Source organism: Acipenser ruthenus, chromosome 18, assembly GCF_902713425.1.
Source record: "Acipenser ruthenus chromosome 18, fAciRut3.2 maternal haplotype, whole genome shotgun sequence".
Classification (NCBI taxonomy): domain Eukaryota; kingdom Metazoa; phylum Chordata; class Actinopteri; order Acipenseriformes; family Acipenseridae; genus Acipenser; species Acipenser ruthenus.
In genome coordinates this window covers 7,148,321-7,165,544 of record NC_081206.1, presented here as the reverse complement: position 1 = coordinate 7,165,544, position 17,224 = coordinate 7,148,321, and the positions used below count along the sequence as shown (strand labels likewise).

General features: G+C 39.5%; 2 protein-coding genes across 4 annotated transcripts in view; one reads left to right on the top strand and one right to left on the bottom strand.

The window, feature by feature from the left end:
• The window catches only part of LOC117421712 (E3 ubiquitin-protein ligase Itchy-like), a 21,743-nt gene extending 15,399 nt beyond the window's left edge, over positions 1-6,344 (top strand). For both annotated transcript variants that reach the window (XM_058991064.1, XM_058991063.1), the window contains exons 18-24: positions 510-643; positions 736-876; positions 1,051-1,171; positions 1,640-1,744; positions 2,091-2,187; positions 2,281-2,353; positions 2,558-6,344. In XM_058991064.1, coding sequence (XP_058847047.1) covers positions 510-643; positions 736-876; positions 1,051-1,171; positions 1,640-1,744; positions 2,091-2,187; positions 2,281-2,353; positions 2,558-2,657 — 771 coding nt within the window. In that variant the 3' untranslated portion in view covers positions 2,658-6,344. The remainder of the gene's footprint in view (positions 1-509; positions 644-735; positions 877-1,050; positions 1,172-1,639; positions 1,745-2,090; positions 2,188-2,280; positions 2,354-2,557) is intronic.
• Positions 5,694-17,224, bottom strand: LOC117398983 (zinc finger protein 341-like). Of its 2 annotated transcripts, none has more exons than XM_034905216.2 (15): positions 17,117-17,224; positions 15,755-15,865; positions 14,796-14,989; positions 14,236-14,388; positions 13,965-14,150; positions 13,690-13,879; positions 13,299-13,392; positions 12,832-13,034; positions 12,251-12,444; positions 11,880-12,088; positions 11,268-11,364; positions 10,809-10,941; positions 10,461-10,572; positions 10,199-10,269; positions 5,694-9,952 (listed from the first exon to the last, which is right to left on the bottom strand). In XM_034905216.2, the coding sequence occupies exons 1-15, from the start codon at positions 17,145-17,147 to the stop codon at positions 9,423-9,425; spliced, it is 2,508 nt and encodes an 835-aa protein (XP_034761107.2). In that variant the 5' UTR covers positions 17,148-17,224; the 3' UTR covers positions 5,694-9,422. The 2 variants fall into 2 exon arrangements, with proteins under 2 accessions (XP_034761107.2, XP_058847048.1); XM_058991065.1 differs by lacking the exon at positions 17,117-17,224 and adding an exon at positions 16,897-17,004.

Genomic DNA, 17,224 nt, shown 5'->3' with positions numbered 1-17,224 from the left:
CCAGAAACCTTTTTCCAATAAACCTAGATGTTGCATCATATTATTTAATAGAAACTCCTTGGGCAAAATCATAAGGTACCCTTCACTTCGACTTGTGACCTTAGATGGCTTCTATATTGGGGTCATACTGTATGACTTTTTGGTTTCTGGACGATACTGACCTAATACTTAACACTTGAGATATTAGATTTATATTTGCACACCTGTCTTCTGTGAGCGAAACTGCAATTTCTTGTCCGTTATGAATATGTCAGAACCCATGACACCAAAAGCACTGTGTGTGTTGAAGCACTGTCCCTTGTACCAGCAAGAAACATATACTTAGCAATGTTGAAAGTATGTTGACAACCTGTATATGAAATGTTAATTCCTTCTTTTCATCTGAATGAGGCATTATTGTACTGTATTGTACCAATTTTCTCTTCAGAGGGAGTTTCTTCCTTTTTTGTATATTCACCTAACGGCATTTAGTGCTGATTTATAAAACTGTATATATATTTATATTTCAGGCTTTGTTTCATGGAAAGTTCATTGATACAGGATTCTCCTTGCCTTTTTATAAGTGCATACTAAACAAGCCTGTGGGGCTGAATGATTTGGAATCAATAGACCCTGAGTTCTATAACTCCCTAATCTGGATAAAGTAAGTTATGCCAGAGACCTTTTGTTTTTTAACATCTCAGCACTAAAGTATTTTCTGTCAGTTTTTAATACCACATGTTTTCCTTTTTCTAGGGAAAACAACATTGAAGAGTGTGGCCTGGAAATGTATTTCTCTGTGGACAAAGAAATTTTAGGCGAAGTCACGACCCATGAACTGAAAGCAGATGGCAGCAATGTACTGGTTACAGAAGAAAATAAAGAAGAGTATATCAAGTATGGGGTTTCTCGCAGCTGTGTTTTAATGTTTCTTTAAATACAGAAAGGACAAAGTTAGTGTTGCTTACTTTTGGTTTACTGTTCTGTGTGAAGTGTGTGTTTTGTTAACCGTCCTATAATAATGTGATGTGGACAATGTAATCAAATGTTTTATTTTTTTCTGTTTTCTAGGCTTGTAGCAGAGTGGAGGTTGTCCAGAGGTGTGGAAGAGCAGACGCAGGCTTTCTTTGAGGGCTTCAATGAAGTTCTCCCACAGCAGTATCTACAGTATTTTGATGCTAAGGAGCTGGAAGTAAGATGAATGAGTAGTAGAAAGGATCTATTCTTTAGTGGTGAAAATGCACATTTAATCTAAAATAAAAAAATGTCTTGTTTTGTAGCAGTGTATTGATATGTAAATTTATGAAGATATTCCTTTTTTATCCTGTATTAAAAATAAGTGCCTGCTAGAACTTTTCATGAATTTAGTGTTTGATTTTCAAATGATGGAGCATTAATTTGTTGCATAAAATTAGTTTTGCCGAGTCTGCCCTGTCAAAATACTACCACAGATTGCTTGATGATGTCTGTTTGACAGTACTTATACGCTACAACTCCCATCTGATGTCTTTTTATGTTCAGTTTTTATATACACAGTGAAATTAAAGTGGCACATAATATTTTATACAAAGGTAGAGCATCCAGTAAAAACAGTTTGGAGAACCCTGGGATGAATCCGTGTACACCAGCAGTGGATAATGTCTGTGAATGTTTATCATAGGTGCTTCTCTGTGGAATGCAGGAGATTGACTTGGCTGACTGGCAGAAGAGTACAATCTACCGTCACTATGCCAGGAGCAGCAAACAAATCATTTGGTTCTGGCAGGTTGGTTCAAGAATTAATTGGTCATCTTTTTAGTTTTCTGTGTTCTCAAAAGCACTAGTTTGTGCCCTTTTAGAATACATATTTTTTTTATAGGCTTTTTTTTTTGTTTGTTTTTGGTATGTGGAAGTACTTGTTAATTGAGAGAATTAACTCATTTAAAATGGGTATACACTACTTTTGCCTCTGGACTGGAAGAAAATTCTAGGGCGATCCAATGATAAATTCAGCAAGAGAAAAAGAGGATGAAATGATATTTTATTCTGCTTTGTGTGCAGCTGTGATACCTCTTGGCTTGAGCGGCCCTGCAATGTGCTGCTCCTCCTATTTCTACTTGTTTGTTTTGTAGTTTGTTAAAGAGATGGACAATGAGAAGCGAATGAGGCTGCTGCAGTTTGTCACGGGAACATGTCGGCTACCAGTTGGAGGATTTGCTGACCTGATGGGTAAGTGTGAATATAAAGGGTCAGCTTTTATATTATTTTCTAAATGATGGCTAGCACTGGCTGCTTCATACCACATGGCTGTTTGTTTTTTAGGGAGCAATGGCCCTCAGAAGTTCTGCATTGAGAAAGTGGGGAAAGAAAACTGGTTACCAAGAAGTCACACCTGGTGAGTAAATAAACGCTCAAATGCAACAAGCACATTCAGTGATCTAATGTACTGAAAGTAGCTCTGTGGTTACTATTACCATGAAGTTTAAATGGCCTAGCAAACTATAATTGTGAAGTCAAATAGTTTTTTTTATCTATTGCATATATATATATAATATAATATATATATATTTTTTTAATGCCTTATTTTTCTCAATTCTAGCTTTAACCGTTTGGATTTGCCACCGTACAAAAGCTATGAACAGATGAAAGAGAAATTGATGTTTGCAATTGAAGAAACTGAGGGTTTTGGGCAAGAGTAGCTGCTCTGTACATCCATGCAGCGCCACATCATTTTATTTTCTTGTTTGTGTTATCTTTTTTTTTTTTTTTTGCTTTAGAATTTGTGTGTGTGCGCTGCTATCCTACACTCAAATGATTTCAGACATCTTAGGAGTTTACCTTTTAGGTTTAAAAAAACAAAAAGCATCATGGCATTGTTTGCGCAAGCACAATCGTGGGTTAAATGGCATTCGACAGAGATGGCAGTGGGAGTGGAGTTATATTAAAAGCTTTCTAAAGCGCATGCCTGTACCGTTGTTAAATATACTTTAAGCAACAACAAATATGTGTTTTGGTTATTCAGATTATGTCTTTGATTCCCCAGCACTATTCATTTTGTCATTTTAAATAACAAATACATAATTTAGGGAACTCTGCAAGGATAGGCATGTTCTTAATTTTACGTGTTCATATGTAATAAACATGGGAAACGATTCTGTAACTATATCCCTCACCTGTTAACAGCACAGTTAATACATTTTCACAGTTTATGCCAGAGTGAACAAAACCAAGGTACATTTTACTATACATATACCCTGGCATAATTTAAAGCTGCTCTATAACAGCATACAATGTTTGTTATTTCTCGCCAAGCTTGGCATTGGTGAAAATGTACTTGAGCCAAGAGTGATGTTCCAATTTAGAAAATCATATTTCTCTGATAGATGTCTATCTCATTAGGGCATAATTTGACTTGAACCAGTTAAATCATGCCTTTATTGCTCGTGCAAATAAAATCTAAATAATTAAAAAACTAAGCACAAAAACAAATGTGCAGTTGTGTCCCTAAGCCTTTTTGTAATGGGGTACCAGTAAAGTGTGCACTCTATTTGCTGTCTTTAGTGTTTATATAGTACTAGTTGACTGAACTGTTTCAGTACCATGTTAAGAACTTTTGAAGAATAGGCTTGCTATAACTGGTGAATTGTTTAACTAAATTAAGGATGCATTTGTTTGAGGGTGCATTTTGCTAAACTTTTAAAAAGTTCACTGCAATACTACTGGAGCAATCGGACAATGTACATTTAAAAAATGTGATTTGTTTTTATTTAGTTTTTTTTTTTTTTTTTAGAAAAATTCTAGAAATAACTGACATTGCAATCTGAAGCTGACTGTCTCGATTGTGTCTCTTTAGGGAAGGTGCTAAGTATATTTGGTCTTCCTCTTCAAAAAAAATATAGAAATGCTTGCTGAAAATGTAGGCATGCAATTAAAAACCCTTTAGAGCCCTCAGTGCTACATATTTTGGGTAAAAGCGTACTTATAAATACTAAACATTTAGATAGTATTTCTTTCTACATAGCCAGTTTCTGTTCTTCAGCATGCAAATTGTTTACTCTAATGTGTATTGCTGAAGTCTTACACCCATCAGACTCCTGAGTTCCTAACAAGATATGCTTTGTAGCTTGCTTTTTTTGTGTGTGTTGGTTAATATTCTTTATTAAAATGTAAAAACAATATCTAAGAAAGGCTTTCTGCCCTATATTTTTAAATATAATTATTAAAATAAATCAGTAAGACGGCTGGAGCTCTAGTTTTATAGGGCTCGGCTGTTGTGAGTTATTTTTATGGTCTGTGTTAATTAAGTTCCCTAAAAAAGCAAAGCTTGTAAATATTAGTTCTGTCTGTTGTAGTTTTGTTATTTTGTATCCCTGAGAGATGTTGAAACATGTCCCAGAAAATGAAAGTCTACACTCCTTTATTAACTTTGGAAAGGATGGAGCTACACTTATCAAGTAATGGGGTTGGAGCCATTTTGCACATTTATCCACTTCCCCCAGAAAGTCCTGAAAACATATTTTTAGTCACCATCCCATTCAGTGAATCCATCAGAATGACGTAGTCTACATCTGTCTGCATTGTTCCATTTACTTCATTGTCTAGCTCTTTTGCTAATTTTAATGTTTTTTGTTTTGAAACGTCTTACATTTGCTATAAAATGGTATGGCTATTGGAGTTATGTGTGTGCTTGTCAGAAGACTTAGACACTGGGATATCTGCTGTTCGTGTTTTGTTTGTATAAACTTTATATCAATTAAATACTCAGGTAGACTTTACAATTCTTTCAACAGCTTTCAAAGGTCACTCAGGAACAACATTAGAAGCTTGCTCTTTTCTTTTAAACTCTTACAATAGGTTTTGGCCCCAGGCCACACTAACACTAGCACTGGTGGGTCCCTGTTTGTGGCACAGGATACAGGGCCCAAACTTAATTACTGCTGGTGATGGAAGCCTTGTATTGCTTTGACACTGCAGGTTTTGTGCTTGTTCTGTGCCACCATTGTCCGTGTTGATAACACAGCGAGGAGACCAAACAACTGGTTGATCTCTTTTGTTTCTGCATTTTACAAATTTTTTAGCAGAAAATATGGAAATACGTCTTTCTATTTGATATTAGCAGTTTCCTTCCCAGTGCAAGCTGATGAAGCCATGTTAATTTGCAGGCTTGCTTTCTGTATTGTACTGCAGATCAATGTTTGTATGAAAATCTGTAGCGCTGTTTGTGTAAATACCACATTCATTTTTGGAATAGACCATTGAAGCTGTTGAAAAACTTGTGCAAGTGTTACAAACACACTACAACTTTCTTTTAAACAACAAAGAATAGGTATGAATAATGTGAGCCCACTTTAATAACCATATTATAGTTATAGAAGACCTGGTTTTAATCTAATAATGCTAGCTGAGACGTAAATGGTAATTTGTCATGTGAAATATATGTATGACGGCAAATTTTAAAAGTAAACTTATGTTCATGGGTATTAGTACAGAAATATTCTTATTTATAAGGGATAAAATGACATGATTGATTCATTTTGAGCTTGTGTTTTTTTTTTTATTAAAAAAAGAAAAACAATGATAAACTTGATAATTTAATTATTTTGTAGAGTTTCATAGCGTTTCGAAATAGTTTTTAAAGCCACATCAACAGAATATTTACTTTTGCAGCCATTACAAGCCAGGATGGATGTGATAGTGTTTTACACACAACATTGATGGCTGGTAGTTTTTCTCTCCTTCTTCCTTATTAAAAGGATAATCAGAACTGTCTGGTTCCCTTTTACAATGTTTTCCTTTTGTACTCTTGCCCTTCTGTAAAACAAGCACTGATGGGGTGAACTTTGCTAATATCCACTTAAATTGCTGTGTGTCTACAAATAGGGTATTGCAAAATGAAAATTGCATTTCCTTTTCGTCTTATGTATCACCTATTCAAAGGAAATCAACTAGATTTGTATGTGTATTTAGCAAATAGGAAATTGCTATATATATATATATAAAATCGTGGATTTCAGACTAAAAATAATCACATTTACATGAAACCTGGTTGAAGTGAAGACCTAAGGGAGAGGAAAGTATAGAATATTCAGGAATGTTTCATTGCAAACTAAAAATGTGGAGACCGTGTCTAAATATTCTTTTTCCTTTGAAAATGTGATAAACTTTCCCTGTGTGTAAATGAAGGCTGTAAATCATGTTAATAATGAATTCTGTGTAATCTTTTCATTTTGTAAAATTTAACATTTTAGTAAACTGGGGTAATGGTTAAAAAAATGCTATTTAAGGATACTTTAAAAATGCTTTTGTTTTATCTGTACAGTAAGAAAACTGGTGTAAAAAATGTTTAAATCTGTTTAGAAATATAAGAAATAAAACTAAGGGTAATATCTAGTGTCTTGTTTTTTAAATGTTTGTGTACAGGTACATGGCCATGTGTGCACGAGCTCCCTGGTACATACATACAAGTTTGTGCCCAAGCCTGAATTTCTAAGTGTATTATATGAATTTATATAGAATTATTTGTTCATTAGGATAACTGGGTTGGTTTTAGCATAAAGCAATTCAAGTGTATTTGTTAAAATATAAGTTGATTTTAATGTTTTATACAGGACTATGTGGGTTTGATTCACTTGACTTTCAGTCCCTTAATGTACTGTGTTTAATTTAAACTATATTCCTCTACCTATTTGATAAATAATAAACACACAATAGCTACATTACATAGACTTTAACAGTAGATGTAATCATAATGGGGTAAAAAAAGGAAATGGAACAAAAATTACTCCAATAACTAAAAGATAAAATGACCTTAATTGAAAACAATGAAGAAAAAAAAAAAAAAACAAGCCAAATACCCTATAAAATATCCATTTCTATAATCAGTACTAAGCTGAACTAAATTCCTCATCTCCATGCCATTAGAAACAATAGGGAAGTTTAAAAAAAGATTATTTATGTAATATTCAATTGGTAACAAATGTAAGAATTATTAATACTAAAGATGGACCTGTTTGGCAGATGAAACATAATTTTAATCCAAGGACAACATTTACCATAATTTAACTTTTTTTTCCTGAGTATAGTTAGTAACCCAGTTTTGGACCAAATTTTGGACCCAGCATATTTTTTCTTGTTTCGAGTAAGTTTTAGTGTTTATCTAGGACACTTATTTATTCGGCGCAGAGTTGCATTTCCTTATGTAAAGTTACAAGGCAACAAAATAATTTGACACATTTTACGGCTGTATTTAATCTACTGAAGTTCAACAAAAAGAGCAGCTTTTCTAATTTAATAAGGGAGTACATCATTGAAGGATAGAATTTAAAACATACACTGTATATTACATTGATACTGTGACTTAGCAGGGCATGCTGCGGCACAGTATTTTAGGACAGCTCCCTGGCGAGTTTTTGGCAGTATTCCAGTTTATCTTTATCAGTTTGGGGTTTACAGTTCCCTTGGGTGGCCCAGCAGTCCCCACCACCCACGTAGCACTGTTTTGGGTTCAGCATCACCTTCCTAAGCCACTGTTTTGGCCACGTCTGTGAGGCGTACCTAAACCCTGCTGTGGCACTGGCCATGGTGCTCGCCAGAAAGATCACAGGTGCTCTACATCAGTGGTGCTCAACTCTGGCCCTCGAGATTCAATCCAGTCCTGGTCTTTATTCCAGCCAGGCCCTAAATTAGTTAATTGCCTCTTAACAGCTTCAATTAACTACATTAGAGCCTGCTTGGAGTAAAAACCTGGAATGGATCTCGAGGGGCAGAGTTGAGTGCCACTGCTCTACATTGTCGAATAGTGCCTGGCTGCCTTGGCAGGGACAGCGCTTCTGTTCCTGGCTACTCCAGTGGACACAGCGATGGCTTTGAGTCACGCAGGTAAGATCCTTTTAGTGAAATAGTCGTTTGATAAAAACCGCGCTATACAGTTGTTCTGAACAGCGATGGATATAAACAGTGTTTAATCATTTTTTCTAATGCGTTTAAAACATCACCACACAGCTTTGTGTATGAGCACCTGCTCTGCCTGAAGGGGGTGTTTTCACAGCCAAGGAGGGGGAGGGGGAGGGGGGGAACTAAAATGTGACTCTGCAACATCTTTTGACTAGTGCTGTCTTCTATATCTTAAACCCAGCCCTTTAGCTGCCGGTTAAGTGGATATGTTTGTCATATTTCAGTGGACAGCACAAGATACGCATTATGCGCTTCTCCCTGTCAAAAGTCATCTGGCACTACTGCATTTACTTTTATTAACTATTGCGTAACTACATTTTAAAAAATCCTAAGACTTCCATCTCAGGTTTCTGGTAACACTGTTACATCACTTAAGCTTGTGTAGTTTATTTAACACCTGAAGCCACTGATGGGTTACAGCCTTATTGTATACAGTTTGGTGTACTTTATTCCTTACATAACATGTAGCTGTTACATGCCGCTGTTCTCATCCCTCATATTCAGGACCACCACCTAAAGGATATTTCTGCCAGTTTATGCCAGTGTTCATATGTACCCATGCCATTTAAAATAATCATCCAAATCAATTGAAGACATAGAAAATGTGTTGAGTTTATTTTTGTATATCTTACTAGGCAGTCAGTTGAAATATGACATGAGAAACAAGTAGATTTAACAAATGATTTTCAAATAATTCAGTCATGCCATGATAAGTATAACACAATGTAATCACATCGGAACCACATTCTGTTGTTATCAGTAGCAGCAATAACACATTTAACTGCTGCAGCAAAATAAAACACAAAACTAGAAAAAGAATGTGAAATATGGAAAATGAGCAGAAGAATGTAATAAATAATGCACATGAAAGCTGTAGAAAAACGTATGATCGCGGCGTGCTTCTGCTTTTGTTTTTGTTTTGTTTTTTTGTATACTTTTGATTCTAAAACGTTTTAATATAAAACACCCTGAATACTGTTTGCATTTACAAGTCCCCTGTGCAGCTTTTGCTGGCAGGATTTATCAGTGTTGAGTCTAGCAGTACCACACCCTAGCTTTTCAATATTCTAAACATGACAAGAGGTGCCTTGGCTAAGTGGTTTGCCCTCTCGCCTCTCTAAGCCTGGACGCTGCAGACTGCAATCCTCCCTGAGGATAACTTGGATCTACCAACCTGCTTGCACGACGCACACAAACCTCCTGGGAAATGGGTACGTTAGACTGTACTGTAGTTCACGGGGAGTAACGCAAAGATAAAAACTAAAATCATATTTAACAGTTCCAAACTAAAACACACATGACGCTGCTTGCACTGTTGATGTTCTGCAACAGGAATGTTTTTGTCCCAATATGGTCAATTAGTCCTTGGAATGCAGAATCCAAGTGAACAGGATGGTTAGTTTTATGACACAATTGTCTAGTTCTTAATTGAGATCTGTAAAAACCAATCTTGGATTACCTTACCTAAAGTAACATTAGAGAGTCCAGTATCAATCCCCAGCCCCACTCTCTCAGTCCGTAGTCTGTACGTACACAGGCACCGCCAACATGGCAACATCTGGGCTGGTCTGAAGTTCAGTCAGGTCGTCATTGCTCCCCATGGCTTCCGAATCATCCCCCTCTGGAATGCCATGCACTTCTGTGTCATCATCCATCCCCTCGTCTCCCACGACTATTGACAGCACAGTCTGGGGCGCCAGCATGCCCTCCTCCTCCTCTCCCAGCTCTGGACCCGTCACCTTCCCGTCCTGTCCAATCACAGCCTGGGACAGCCCTGTCTCCTCACCAGTCTGGGCATTTCCTCCAGCCTTCCTGGGGCGGGGCTGCTTCTTTTTGGCTCTGCCTTTGTCCGGCCCCTGCTTCTCTGCCCCGCCCACCTGGGGGCACTTGTGGTCCTGGAAGTATTTCTGCCGGGTGAAGCCTTTGTTGCAGGCAGGGCAGCGGAACTTGTAGTTGTCTGTGTGCGATCGCTGGTGCTCCAGCATGTGGGCCCTGCGGCTGAATGCCTTCTGGCAGTATTGGCACTTGTAGGGCTTGATGCCTGAAAAACAAGACAGACAAAAGTGGGCACCACAGCACAGCCCTAAGAGACACAATAATGGTTCTGTGGGGTGACTGCGAAATGTTCCGTAAAACAGGATTCCATCTTTAGTAAGGAGAACATAATATGCTAAAGTGTACTTTAAGTAATATCTTTTTTTTTTTTTGTTTAATCAACCTTCAAATGAATCTCATGATTGCACTCTGAGCCAGACAATGCTCTGCCTTCCCTAGAACATTTCCTTACCGGAGTGGGAGAGTATATGTGCCTTCAGCTTGTCTGGTCTATTGAACTCTTTAGTGCAGCCTACATGTGTTCTGTGAGACAAAGCACAGGGGAAAAGATGTACAAAATGTGCACAATAAAAAGAACAGACAGTAGGATCAATAAAGATTGAGGCTGCTGTTCAACTACAACCACCCACCCAATCATGTTTCCCTCTATATACTCTTTAGAAAAATGAGACACAATAACTTGTCCCAGTAGAAGCCAACTCTGTTCTGCTTACCTGAAAGGGCATTTGTATTTTTTAAAGGGCTCGTGGATCAGCATGTGCCTCTTCACTTTATCCTTGCGGTTGAATGTGGCATCGCATACACTGCATTTATAAGGCTTTTCTCCTGCAGATCATAACATTTGATTTGTTACTCAAAAGCAACTTTTAATGGGCCAAATCAGTAATTGAAATGTACACAACTTAATTTGGAGTTCATGTGCAGCAGGCTGGCCCAATCACTTCATCCATAATCTTTAACACAATTTACTTTAGTTTTTACTACCAAGTTTCTTTTTGCTATTACCAAGAGACCTGTGCAGTACGTGCATTCAGAGAAACGTTTGAAAAGTTCAAAGTCACCGGAGTGAATGCGGGTATGCAGTTTGAGGTAGTGCTCCGTCTTGAAGAACTTCTTGCAGATCTGGCATTTGAACTTTCCGCCCACCCCGTGCGTAGGGAGATGGCGGCGAAAGTACCTTTCACACGGGAACACCTGGATTCAAGACGACAGGAGCAACACAATCACTCGCACATTTTATATTCCATGAACCGACCAGAAGCTTGTTGATATTCGCTGATCTTACTGTCAGCAGTGCCAGGAAGCAAGCATCAGGTGCTGAAAGGTTATTAACAAATGGCAATCTTTTGTAGTCCATTGCTAAGTTTGGCTGTGTTTTTACAACTTGGAATATTCCGAGCTACATTCCCCTCTTTACTAGACTGAACTGCGCTCTAATGTGCTGTTAATTGTACCCTGCTTTACTGCACGTTGCTGTACTGTACAGTAGTGTACCAGTTATTTATTGTGATGTACTGTACCTTCTGGCAGTGGGGACAGGGGAAGTTGTGAGAAGCTGTTTGAAGATGCTGGTCCAGGGCCTCCTGTGTTGAATATTTGCTCTGGCACTTCAAGCACCTAAAGGTACAGCAATATTGCAGGAATTTAATTTCTTTTATACTTGGCAATGGACCTCTAGTATATGCCATTTACACATGCTGCTGCTACCAACTGAACCTACAGATGGGAAACTGATCCATGCATATCTTATTATGGGTCTAAAACAGTAAACCGAATGGATTCAGTTGCACATTTTTAATAAAGATGGTGCGTTTGGTAATTCAGTTTCACTTTTACAATGCTGTCACTTCACGTAACTGCCCAGTTTATCCATGTTAAATAAAAACAAGAAAGCAAGGGATTCATATAATTACTGTGTTTCTTTCTTGGGTTAACATGCACGGTGCAATAAACAACCCGTCGGATTATTTTGACATACCGAAGACTGACAAAGCAAGGGAAGAACTGTTTTGTAATGGAGTTTTGTAAATTGCCAAATACTGTATGACCGGTTCTACTGTAAACGCAGCCCTCGGCTCCACCTTAGTTTTTAAACGAAGGATGTACATGAACCACCTTTCCTTCCGGCTCACCTGTAGAAGGTGGGCTCCTTGCGGGGGCTCTGCTGCGGACAGTAGTTATGGGAGTACTGGTGCACGCCCAGCTCGAACAGCGAGGTGAAGACCTTACAGCACAGGTGGCAGCGGTATGTCAGCTGCTCCTGGTGGCGCTGGATGTGCTCCAGGAAGAGCTCCAGCTTCTGGAAGGTCAGAGAGCAGGGCTTCACCACACATTTGTACACCTTAAGAGAAAACAGAGACATGCGGGACAGTAAATCCTAGAATGGCATATAAAACATCTTGCAAAAACCTTAAAATGTTGTTTCCCATAAGGTAATTTTCCTTAATAGTAAGCGTTTTGCCAGCAATGACGTTTTCCCAGCGCGGTCCTGCTGTGCACACACCTGCTCATCCTTGTGTTGGGTCATGTGTGATTTGAGCTGGAAGTAGGTGTTGAACTTGCTGGCGCAGAACTGACACTGGTAGGAGCTGTCTATGAGGACGATCTGCTTGTTCTCCGCTTTCCCTGCAGGCTTGAGCTTGCCATCCTGGCAGTCTGCCTCCAGAGGGGCATCGCTGTCTGCTTCTTCACACTCACCTGCAAAGCAAAATGGCTCCATGAATTACCCCTATTTAATGGTATATCTGCAATTGTATATCGGTCAATTTCAATAAATTCCTGAAGATCGCACCCAGACATTTACTGACAAAACAACTTCAACTTTTCAGGCAGAGACATCTTCACTCTTTCAACACCTGTACACAGCTCTACGAAAAATTACTCCACTCAAGACCGTCCTAGTACTACAGAAAAAATAAACCCCACTCAAAATAGAAGACCATTAAACTAATCGAATACACTCATTTGTATCCCATTTTAATGTATTTGTACAAGACCCTGAAACTATAGAAAACAACATACTGTAGTTCAGACATTGAAAGAGTTGCACCATCATGTTTCTCAGCTATATGGCGCCGGCAGTACCTGTGTTCTCCTTCTCTGTCAACTGCTCTCTCTCCTCAGTGCCGGTCACCGGCACTACCCTGACAGTGATGGGCAGCCGGGAAACAGTGGTGCCCATGCCCGAGGGCCACACCTTGTGGGTCTGCATGTGCTTCTTCACGTTGGATTTCTGAGCGAAGGCACGGCCACACACGATGCACTGAAACGGCTTCTCTCCTGTGTGGCTGTGTTGAGACACAGGGCACACAGTTATTCCACATACTGACAGACTGTATACCAGGTTAGTCACCATGCTGTTCACCAGACACGGCATATCTGAGATACCACTTCTTGGTTCTTCTCAAGTCTCAAGAACATGAGATGTACCAGAAGACTATTAAAAGCCAACATGTTCTAGCATTGCTTTTATATCAAATATATAAGCCTCATAAAATATCATTTAATTCAGAGAGCTGTCGTTCAATTGTCGTCATCCTATTGCAGATTACCTCCGAATGTGCTGTTGTAAATCAAAGTTCTTGGTGAATGTTTTGTCACAGAAATTGCACTTTAGCTTCTGAGCCTTTCCTTTTACTGGGACACCTTTAAGAAAAAGAAAAAAAAACTTCACAAAGGGGTAGCTATATTCAGTGAAGTTATTATAAGATAGTGTAAAGTTCACATCATTATTATACAGACATTATGTTTCTTTTTCTCTGATACACTGCCATTACTGAAAACTTTAACTCCATGGTACTCATTTCCATTCTCTTTGCACCAATGCCACGGCTTCTGATTAGTGTCAGGTGACTGATTAGGATGTTGTTTCTTGATACTTTCGAACGTTATGGCAAAACAAACTCATTCTACCGACCAAATCGGACAGAACTATTCTCATACCTTCCTGTCCATCCACGTCATTCTTTGAGGGCCGAGGCTTGGCAGCCTGATCAAAGTCTGGCAGCTCTCCAGGGTTGCTGTTGGTCAAGCCTGTGGAGATGCTGCTGGTTCTGGTCTTGAAGCCTTGCTTCCCTGGACTGTAGACTGGAGGCGTGTTGAAGGCAATGCTCTCCACACACTGACTGGAGACCTGCACAAAAAAAATCAAACAGGACTGTCCACACCAAGTTACCTCAAATCAATACTTAAAACATCTCTATTCAAGAATACCCAACCTGTATCTGCTGGAACTGCTGCAGTCCCAGGGTCTGGACCTCTGCTGTTCCATTCCCTGCCATGGGGGGCAGTGTGCTGTAGATCTGGACCACGGCGTTGCTGGACTGCGAGGAAAGTGACGGAGGCTGGCTAGGGGGTGGGCCGTGCTGCAGGTAGGATGAGCCTGAGTGCATGCTCAGGTTACTCTGAAAAACAACCACGGGTTTCCTGATAATTGAGGGATTCCAAATAATTCTGTGCAGCCTGACTTGCTTTTATCAGCAGACGTACCTGAACAGGTGGCTGCATGGCAGTCATGGGCTGGTCCATCGAGGTGAAGGCAGAGATGGCTGACATCAACGCATCGTCGCTGACTAGCACATTCCCCTGGACCAGCGTGTGAGCAAGAGGCGACTGGGGCACTGTGATGTAGGTGGACACTTGCTAGAGACCAAACACAGACAACCAGTCAAGATTTACCTACTGTATCTACCTGTATTTGATCTACTGTATGTGCTGGATCAATGTTCTAGGTCATCTGAACCTATTTCAATACCCTCCACTCTTACAGATTAATTCTCTGATGTCTAAATAAAAATCCCATTACACAATCACTTTTGTAAGGACAGCTAAACAGCCGTGCAGAGGGTACTTTTATTTAGGCAATAGGGTGCAAACAGCTGACGTGGAGATCACAAGACTGACGTGTTTCAGACAATGTAAGAAAGTCCAAGATTAGTGCTAACGCTGTTTGTGAAACCAACCGATAGGTATGTTTTAACAAGACAGTTGGTGCTGCGCTTGTAGAAATCCCCCTGCAGAGCTCTCCCGTGCTTGAAATAACGCCTGACCTGCCTGCTGGAGGAAGGGTTCTGCTGCACAGAGCTGATGGAGGGGACGGAGGTGTACACATTGCTGGAGGCCAGTGAGACGGTGGCCAGGGAGGGCGTGTTGGCCTGGCACTGCTCCCGCTTGTGGGTCATGAAGGCTGGCAGCGAGTTGAACTGCTTCTTGCACTTCCCACACAGGAAGACATCCTCATCGTCTGCGGACAGAGAGTGGAAAAGCAGCTTTCATAACACAGCAGGTACCGCTCCATTCCACCTCAAATTGTAACGATTCATCTAAAGGGCTGAACTATGAAGTCCTGATCAACAAAGCAGAAACTTTGAAGTTTGCTTAACATGGTTTGTAGCTAAAACAAAATAAACCGTACCTGTCATACAATTCCATTCAAAAGTCTTAAAACACACTAAGAACAATTCCATTCAAAGGTCTTAAAACACGCTAAGAAACATAAGGTCTAGAAAATGTGTTTTTACATTGAAACAAATAATATCTACTGTAGTTTGAAGAGAGTTGTCACTTTGTTTGCCTTGTTTTCACTGGTTCGTTTTCTAGGTCATTTCACCTGAACAGTGTCTACGAGGTCAAAACGTGTTACTGGCTGCAAAGATTGTCAGTCAATAGAGAAAGAAGCTTGTTGGTTAATGACAGAAAAGCATTGAAAAGGTAAATGATGCCTTCCAGGGGAAATGACCGAGACCTACATAGGGAATGGATGAACATGACAAGCATTTACTAGCAAAAAATATAGTTTTATGATACGCATTCAGATTTTGTAGTTCGTGTCCTTTCCCTTAGCTGTCAATATACGACACAGATTTGTCAGACCCAATGCGTGTCAGGTGACCTGCAACTCAATTTCAAGGACAGTGGCCTTTAATACTCTCAATCAATGTATAAATAAAGAAGTTAATTGTTTCATAGTCATGTGACACACAGAGCTTGTAAATCTCCCAGTACTCACCCATTGGCTGAATGGTAGAAGTGGCCGAGACATTCTGATTGGTTGGGTCTGTGACTCCACCCTGTCCGTCCAATAGGGACTGAACAGCCAGGACTGTTTGATTGTCCAACCCTGCGAGAGGAGGAGATTGTTACACTCACAGCTCTCAAAACATGCTATTGTACCCAGCCATTCCCACGTGTTTTTTCCTTCTTTATCACCAATCAAAATGCTACTTTGTTCATGATTTTCAGCAAATTCGTTATTAGTTTTATTACTAAGAGCAGCAGTAGAATTTTAGAATTTAAGTATTCAACATTTATAAATATTTACAGGGCCTTGCTTTCGATAAATGTTGAGGTTGAAAAATATATTCATTTATGTTATTGTCCTTGGGTTTAGAGGGAAAGGGGCTGCTACATTAAGAATTTGTTTTCTAAAATAAAAACATGATAAGGTTAAGGGGAAAATAGCAAAGTATTTGTTTGGCTATGGGTGGCAAAAAATGATATATGTTGTACAATGGGTTCCAATTGATTGTGCTTAGCTCTGGGACTGCAGCCTAAGGTAGCAGGGCCCTGTGAGCTATGCACAGCCTGATATTAAATTATACTGAAAGTAAATTATACTATAAAACAATATGCACCCTGAATTGGCTAGTCACCCATCTATAAAACTTCTATTATGTACAAAAATGCACACTGCAATAGCAAATACAGCACTACAGTACCATTACAGTAATTTAACATTTTTACAAAATGTTTGAACTATAGCGCCCCCGTGTGGAGACATATAGCTTATGTTCCTGAAAATAATCAAGAATGAAAAACATCATTGATTTCTCTAAATTACGGTTTATGGTTTCAGAAACGAAAAACCAGTATGTGTACTGAAAACCAGTCTTATCAATCGCTTGGTCGTATTCTAATTTTAAAAAAGGCAATGCTATGTCGTTTTGGGCTCCGCTCCATCCGCCGCTTTTCCAACAACATGCCTGTCTCCTCCTGCCATCTTCTGAATCTGAGGCACTTCAGCGGCTGTTGTCGCAGTAACACCCGCCCCCTCTACTCGACCACTAAACACTCGAAATAACACCCCAAAACGCCAACACTCGCACCCCACACAAAAGCATTCGTTCAATCCCACCCTACTGCAGCGAATACCTTAGTTTTTCCATGGAAAACGACTTTCTTTTTTGAGCCATAGTCACAGATACAACAAAACAGCACTTTCCACAGTTTTAAAGAGATCTATATCACACTGTCTCTCTCTTGACACGTGAAAATACCCGTATTGCATGAAAGAAGAAAATGGTGTATAAAACCAGGTCTTAGCGGTTTTGGTAATAAAAGAACAGTTTGGGGAAATGTAGTTTTTAATTACCTTCTAGGGCTTCAAATATAGCCTGCGCCATCTTGTTATGTGTATGAAGTTGGCATGCTGGGAAATAAGAGTAAGTAGCGATACCGGCACTTGCCAGCAGAGAGCAGA

What these genes read in the sequence shown, in the direction of transcription:
- LOC117398983 (XM_034905216.2), bottom strand. Translation starts at nt 17,147, where the DNA reads ATGGCGCAGGCTATATTTGAAGCCCTAGAAG. An exon ending in TATATTTGAAGCCCTAGAAG is followed by an intron (nt 15,866 to 17,116) that starts GTAATTAAAAAC and finishes CTCCTCTCGCAG; the next exon opens with GGTTGGACAATCAAACAGTC. An exon ending in TGACGTGGATGGACAGGAAG is followed by an intron (nt 13,393 to 13,689) that starts GTATGAGAATAG and finishes TTTTTCTTAAAG; the next exon opens with GTGTCCCAGTAAAAGGAAAG.